A 7974-nucleotide genomic window follows, 5' to 3' on the forward strand; every position below is an offset into this window, starting at 1 on the left:
AAAATCCCAACTGGAAGTGGGTTTTTTCCAAAGTCAGGCATCCAGGCGTTTAAGGCAAAGGCACCGGAAGAACGACGCTTTAAGAAAGAATAGAGGAACTGGTAGACCACCGAAAAGATGTTTTTCTTTTTCTTCTCCCACCCCCCACCTCCCGCTGCTGAGCTTAGAACACCGAGCTTTGCATTCTAGACAATCGTCTATCTCTGAGCCACACCCCTGGCCCGAAAGCTCTTTTCTGGACCCTGCCCTCAAAAGTCTAGCATACTACATTTTCAACAGGCTACAGTGGAAGCTAGTTAGGCGAAGTCAGGCACCTTCCTGCAGGCAACCGAAAGAAGCGCGGGAGTCTAGTTTATCTTCCAAAATCCTGTTCTTCCACCCCCTACATGCTCAAGTACAACACCCTGGAGCACACTCCTGCCTCAGGGCAGCGCGACTGGGTTGTAGTGGGACTAGGGTGATAGACAAGCCCGCGGCATGCTTTGACTTTCTTTGCTGGGCTCTGTTTGTGACCCAGATGGCTCTCCGCAGCGTAAAGGCCAGCGCCTCTTCTTGCAGACTAGACCTAAAGTGACTCCTTTCCAAGAAAGGCGCTGCCCCCCTCCCTGCACCGGTTTGGAGTTGCCCTGATCTGCCGGGGTCCGAGAAGCAGCAGAGAACAGAACTCAGAGACGTACGTGCCCCACACGCTGTGGCCTCCACCTCTCAGGATCCCCCAGCTTCACGCACACACCGGTGGTACTCCACTCTGGATTCTGAGACCAAGGGCGAGCTCATGCCTCCTCACCACAGCTCTTAGGAAACTAGACGCTCTCTGTTCCACTCCCTAGCCAGAATGGCTGCAAGGACCAGTCCCTGTTTTTCAACGCCTCGGGAACCCACCCAGACTACGAAATTGTTGGGAGTTTTAAACTCCTAGACTTCTCGTTCTAAGCCGCAGTGCAGTCTCGAGTCTCCCACTACCTCGCAAAAACACTACTTCCCAACCCCCTGGGTTTCCATCCACTGGGTGCACCTCCCAGTCCCCTTAGAGGCACACAAGCTCTCGACTGACTGGGGGAGGGGAGGCGTGTGGACCCGAGTGGGGGGCGGACTCTGTGCGGGGAGCCCGGGCGTGGCCCCCGAGTGGGCGCGCTCCCTACCTGCGGTGGCCTGCGGGCAGGCGGGCGTCGGAGCGTCCTGCGCTCGGAGGGAGGCGGCGGACTGCTCCCAGCCGAGGCATCCCAGCATTTATTTGAGCTCAAACCGAGCGACTGTTGACTTTAGCACACAAAGCAAAGATTTCACTGCCCGCTAGTTTAAAAATGAATATTTTACCAAGATATCGATCAGCGTTATAAAATTCAGTTAAGTACAATGGGATCCTGGAAAAAAAAAGAATAATAAAGGAGGGGGGAGGCAATATAATATCTGTGCAAATTTGCTGAAGTGTGACGTGGCATGGAAAGTTTACCCTCCTGGAATTCGGATCTAGAATGTTTTTTTCGGTTGTTTACTGACTTTGTTTATTCACAGATCACGGTTGCTTAAACCCCGCGCAAGGAAGGCGACGGGCAACAGGAAGAAAAAGAGTGTGTGTGTGGGGGGGGAGCCGCTGCACCCTGCAATGCGTCGAGTTGTGGGGAGGGGGGGGAAGGAATCCCTGAGCTCCTAAACTTGGAAACTAGGGGAGGGAACTGATGTGGGGAGGGGGGAAGACACCAGAAAGGCAGAAAAGCCTCGGAGGGCGCAGCTCCCCGACATCCTTTTTATGTATTCGCACAGAACTATATCTTATCGGCAGGGATCAGTGGAGGGGGGCGCGCTAAGTAGTTTAAAACGACCCTCGAACAATGGGCGTGCGATAAGAAACATAGCAGGTTAGGGCAGCGCTTTCAGCCTCCATTGTCCCCCACTCAGCCCCCGGCCCTGCCTCTCCGCTCCTTCGCCACGGGAGCCTTTTATGTGATAATGAAACACATTTCAGGCCCGGCTCGCGACGACGTGTGTGTCCTAGCCAGGCAAAGAGAAGGCCTGATTGCTGGCCGCGGCCTGCGGGTCCCCCCTCCTTCAATTTCTCTTCCTTGTGTTCTTCGGAACAATGTGGCTTGTTAAAAGGGGATTTTGGGGGGAGTGGGGGGGTGTAGAAACACACACACACACACACACACACACACACACACACACACACACACACACAAGCGCAAGGGAAGCCAGGCCTGGGGAGGAGGGAAAGGGATGAGCCAGGTGTTAGAAGGCTCTCAGAGAGGTGGACTCTTGGGCCGGGGTTTTTGTGGGTCAGACAGACGGTCCAGGTTGGAAAAGATAGGAATAGCAAGATGTCAGCTCTAAGCAGCACCCTGAGATTAGAAACACCTCTGATGCCTGCTTAGGTTTTTAAACAGAGAAAACTTTTTTTGCTTCCCGTGGGAATGCCCCCAAAGTCAGACTGGAGGGGGAAAAAATGCTGTTTCCTACCCTAGCCCAGGCAGCTTGCAGGGCAGGAGATACAAGCCAGTGTGAGGAGGTTTCCGTTGCAAAGCTCAAGTCTACTAGAGTTAGTTAACTGTCAATTTGGAGCATCTGGAGAGAGGTGGAAGAACTGGTAAGATTTTATTTGGTGGTCTTTGTATTTCCCCAGAAGCTCGAAAAATACCAATTCAGCTCTTGGGCCACAGTCCTGGCTGGTCTATCTGAGGTAAAAGAGCTTTGTCAGGGCCACAAGGGTTAGCTGGTAGAAGGGGGACATCAATCTTGAGACACTGGGTTCTCACTACTTTTGGAGTCATTTGGTAGGCTGCTCAGAGCATCCTTCACTGCCTCCTCATCCCCCAATATAGCTTTATAAAAGGAGATTTAGAGGTTACCCTAAGCTATGCAACTAAAACCAATTCCGGAAGAATATTCAAAATGTTTCCCCCAATTAGGTGGCTCCTCATCTCTCATCTCTAGGCTAACATGATGTCCCAGCACCAGGATAACACCTATGAGAGGAGAGGGTGAGAGGAGCCGGGGTGTGTGTGTGTGTGTGTGTGTGTGTGTGTGTGTGTGTGTGTGTGTGTAGGGGGGTGTCACTGACTGGAGCCGGTGATCTCAATTTCACAGGAAGGTCAAAGGGGGTGTATGATAGAAATGGCTGTGAAGAGCCAAAATTTGTAAATCCAGTCTAGTCACACTGACCAGAGAAGAGGCCTAAGATTAAAAAAATAATAATAATAATACAGCTAACCTAACAGGTGTAAACTTCTGCCCTTCTCTTAGCACAGCCAGCCCTAAGAGCCCAAGGGCCCTCTGCAACACCGCATCTTCCAGTAACTCAGGCGCAAAATTAAGATAGGTGCACCCAGAGTGCTTTTGCTTCTGGCTTTACGAATAACACTACTGGACTTTAGCTGGGTGGGCTCAGTGGCACAGGTCTGTAATCCTAGCACTGGCGAAGCAGAGGCAGGAGGATGGCCAAAACCTGGTCTTCATAGTGAGTTCCAGGCCAGTCAGGGCTCCTTAGGAGACTTTGTCTCCAATCTCTGTATCTTAATAAAAATATCGACATGAATAAAGACGCTGGGATGGTCCATCAGAGACTTATGTGTTCTGTAATGTTTAGTAATACTCACTTCAAAATTTTAAAAGTGACTATGAACAATTTTGTTTACTGATATAGTTGCTGCATTATTTAGGGATTGTCTCTCATTCACTCTGAAAATGCATTTAGGGAGGCAAGATGAGGGTATGGCTAGGTGGACAAGCCTGGGGAGCGGAAGATGTTCCTAGGACTCAGAAGTGGTGCTTACAGGAAAATTCATTCAACTTTGATATTTAAATAAAATGTTGGGTAAACAGCAACACTGACCCCCAGCCTCCCATGAAAACCCTGCAACAAACTCCCACCTCCTTCCCATTCCCTTGCAATAATTTTATATCTGTTTAATTTTTAAGGAGAGAGACAGAAAAAGAGAGAGAGAGAGAGAGAGCGCAGAAGAAAAGAAAAAGAACCCAAGGGGTAAAATTGGCAATAACACTTTAATATAGATTTGTGAAACTCTGGCCATTCTAGCCAGAAGACACATTTATAAGCCATAAATAAAGCACGCAGAAACCATAAATTAAATCAGACCCGAGACCTGGATTTCACCATGTCCAGAATGGGATGCATTTTTTTTTCTTTCTCCTGGTCATTTACACCAGACTCTTACATTATTGTTTTTCTCTTTTTAATCAGTACAACCCTCTGGTTCTCTGTTAAAACTACATGGTTTTATACCAAGTCACTCACAAAGTTTTTGTTTGTTTTTAAAGTCAGACTTCCCTGCAACATCAACAATAATGAACAACAACAAAAATCAGAATCTGCAGGTGCCTTGAGAAGAAGGAGTCTATAGGGTCTACCAAAGGCTCCTTTAAAAATGTTTATATATATATATATATATTTCCATTCTCTTCCCTATTTAGAATGACAGATCACTGCGGCCCATCTATTTAGGGGCACAGACAGTTAGGTGAGACTGCTCTCTTGGGGCCTGAAGTGTGGTGGCTACTTTTTCCTCAAAGCTCTCCCAGAGTCTCTAGACAGCCTCTCTTCTCTCTGGTCCTTCTTCCAGTGGCCAGAGCTAGCAGGGCCTGAAAACCATCTTCTTAGGAGGAGTTCATAATAGGCCTGGAGTACACTCCCTGGTAGTAGGAGGTGTCTGCAGCCAGGGGCGAGGCATCCAGGCCCGCTTTGTTCGTGACTGGGCCCATGGCCAAGCTGCCTGGCATGGGGGAGCCATAGCCCCCAGGGTAGTGCATGACTTGTTCATAGGCCTTGAGGTCCATTTTGTGGGGCTGATGGTGGTGGTGGCTGTGGTGGTGTTGTTGCTCGGAGGACATAAGGTTGTTTGATAGAGAAGGGGTGGTTGAAGGCGTAATGGTGCTCCGGCTTCAGGTGGGCCTCCGGGGGGTAGGCCTGGGTGGTGAGGTGGACCCAGCAGGTGGGCTGCAGCTTGCTGCTGCTGCTGCCCAGGCGAGGGCGCGGGCTCCGGGGGGACTCAGCGCGGAGGCAGGTGTTCCCTTCAGCTCGCCCAGGCCGCCTCGCTTGTGTTCCTGACATGGGGGAAGAGCTCGAATGGGGGGACTCGGTGCCCGCCGGAGTCTCAGAGGCCGCCGAACCCGCAGCCTCCCCGAGCTGAGCCTGCGAGGCCTGGGTCCCAGCAGCTGTCTTCTTGCCGCCGCCGCCGCCTGCACCCGCGGCTTCCTTCAGTGCCAGCTGCTTCTCACATTTGAAGCGCTTCTGGCGGCGCAAGTAGCAACCGTTCTCGAACATGTTGCCAGAGTCAGGGTGCAGGGTCCAGAAGGAGCCCTTGCCAGGCTTGTCCGGCGAGCGGGGCACCTTGAGAAAGCAGTCGTTGAAGGAGAGCGAGTGACGGATGGAGTTCTGCCAGCGCTGCTGGTTCTGTCGGTAGAAAGGGAAGAGGTCCATGATCCACTGGTATATCTCGCTCAGCGTCAGCATCTTGTTGGGGCTCTGCTGGATGGCCATGGTGATGAGCGAGATGTACGAGTAGGGAGGCTTGGCGTGTGTATAGCTGCGTCGGTAGGTCTTGGGGTCCCGCGCACGACTCAGGCCCGCCTGCCCGTACATGGGGCTCATCGAGTTCATGTTGGCATAGGGAGCAAGGCCACCCATGGCCCCAGCCGCCTGTCCCCCGAGTGGGCTCAGGCTCGGGCTCAGATGAGGTCCCATGCCCGCCACGCCGGCCGCCCCAGCTGAGCCACTCATGCCCGCCATGGCGCCCGCGCCCGGGGACATGCCAGCTAGCGATGGGCTCATTCCAGCGCCCACATACGATGACATGTTCATGGAGCCCGCGCTCATGTTGCCGGAACCGCTGCCCATAGCGGCCGCGGACATGCTCATGTAAGTGTTCATCCCGTTCATTCCCAGGCCGGCGTTCATGTTGCTCACGGAAGAGTAGCCCTGCAGACAGAGCCCGGGGAGGAGACAGGTTAGCACCTAGGCTGAAAGTGCCAGACCCTCCCACACATCGGTAGGACCCAGTCCTCCGCCTTTGTGGAGGCCTCTGGGGGATCTTTTTCTTTCCCTGGGTCCCAGTCTACCAACACCAAGTCCTCTGTGCCTCAAAGCGATCAGGACGGGTGAGCGCCCTAGGAGAGGTGGCCAGCAGGACGGGTGAGTGCCCTAGGAGAGGTGGCCAGCGGGCTGCAGTTCTAGGCTTGGGGCTCACTCCTCCCCCAGATTCTAGAACATCGATGCCCTGGACCACGACCAAGTCAGGCGTCCCAAATGTATTTTACTCTCTTCAGGGGCTCCCCAAATCCTCTGGCTGGTATACTGAGTCAGCACCAAGCAATCTCCGTTGCTGTCCCTGGTCGCCAAAAGCCACCTTTGGAACGCCACTGGGGCAGTCTCAAGTGGAAATAGTCTCCGTGTTCCCTATTCTGGGTCTTCGTACCGGGACCCCACTCCTTAGCCACAGGGGAATGAAGCGCAGTGCCTGCGCAGAGTCCGCGGGCGGTTGGAGGCATTGCGTGGAGGAATAGGGAAGGGACCGCCAACTCGGCTAGGAACTGTTAAGCGTCCTGGTTTCATCGCCACAAACTTTCTTTCTCTTTGTCCACTAGTCTTTGACTCTTTGCCTGCACCTCTGTCCCCAACTCCTACCCACCTTCTCTTCTGCAGCTCCCCACCCCCTCGCCAGCCGACCTCCCACCCCTCCCCAGCCGCGCGCTGCCAAACATAACTCTGTTAGGATAGTGCGTGGCTCGGCCACGAAGAGGATTTGGAGGCGCCGCAAGTCAATATTTGATCACAAAGTTAATATTATCTCAAGGCTAACAGTGTGTCGTATAAAAAAGAGACCCATTTGAGTCGAAGGAGGGCGGAAAAGGCGGCTGTCCAGGAAGGCTAGGGGTGGGGGGGGCGGGTGCCCGTGAAGGGAGCGTGCGGAGGCTGGGGACGCCGAGATAGCTACCACCCCACTTTCCCCTGGCGAAGGCCAGCGCTTACCTCCGGCTCCGCGTAGTAGGCTGCTCCAGTCGGATGGCTCGTGCCCTTCCATCTTCACGGCTCCCAGCATACTGGAAGCCGAGTGCATGGCGGTTTAAAATTTAACAGCCACAAACAAACGACCAGCAATCAGCCCCCACCCCCACCCTCTTAAAAAAAAAAAAAAGTCAGCTAAGGCACTGTCCCCTCCCTCCCTCCCTCTCTCGCGCTCCCTCTCTCCTCTCTCTCTCGGCTCCACTTCCTCTCTCTCCCGCGGCCTGCCGCGGGAGGTAGCTGGGAGTGGGCGGGAAGGTAGCTGGCGGAGGAGGGGGGGTCAAAGAACCTAGGAGGCCGGAACCCGAGCCCTGCCGTCGGGCGTGCCCTCCGTCGCCGCGCTCCTGGGGCTGCCGGTTCAGGCTGAGGCTGGCAGTGTCGAGCTGCCGGGAGGCGGCGGGAAGCTAGCGGCGCGGGGGAGGGCGGGGGGGAGAGCTAAAGGAGGGGGTAGGAGGAGGTGTGGACCGCGCAGCGGACAAGTGCCGCAGTGACGTGGGCGGCTGGTGATATAGCGCGGCGCGCTGGCGCAGGCCTCCAATCCCCAGACCCCGGGCAGCCCCATTTGAATAATCATCTCACACTTAGGTGAGAGGAAGCCGGGGCCGGCTCTCCGCACCTGCCGCTCTGAGCCGGGAGCCAGCCCAGCTCCTGCTGTCCCCCGGACTCCCAAGTCCCGAACCTGCTAGCAGGCGCGCGGGCGCCCTGGTGGAGTCCCTTTCTTTGCGTCCACGGGGAGTCTTCCGTGGACCCAGACACCTGGGATCAGGCCACCCCCTGGAGAAGCTCTGGACTCCTGCCCCACCCCTCCCTCTTCTCCCTGAGCACCCGGTTCATCAATCCGAGGGTGCGGACGGCCTCGGTGCCCCGCAGAGCCGAGGCTAGCCAGATTTATTTATCCCAGCTTTCGATCCTCTCCGCGCACATTCCCTGTCAAAACAACAAGCAGGTGACAGCCAATT

The 7974-nt window shown here is 54.6% G+C and overlaps 1 protein-coding gene across 1 annotated transcript; it reads right to left on the minus strand.

Moving 5' to 3' along the window:
• Positions 1 to 3980: 3980 nt before the first annotated feature.
• On the minus strand, positions 3981 to 7128 carry Foxa2 (forkhead box A2). The gene is given in 7 exon segments (XM_052724006.1): positions 3981 to 4854; positions 4856 to 4915; positions 4917 to 5000; positions 5002 to 5067; positions 5069 to 5932; positions 6983 to 7000; positions 7002 to 7128. Coding segments are annotated over 7 exon segments (1404 nt in total). The 5' UTR covers positions 7071 to 7128; the 3' UTR covers positions 3981 to 4611.
• Positions 7129 to 7974: the final 846 nt, after the last annotated feature.

This window comes from Peromyscus californicus, unplaced genomic scaffold (genome assembly GCF_007827085.1).
Source record: "Peromyscus californicus insignis strain IS unplaced genomic scaffold, ASM782708v3 Scaffold_7__1_contigs__length_154581171, whole genome shotgun sequence".
Lineage (NCBI taxonomy): Eukaryota > Metazoa > Chordata > Mammalia > Rodentia > Cricetidae > Peromyscus > Peromyscus californicus.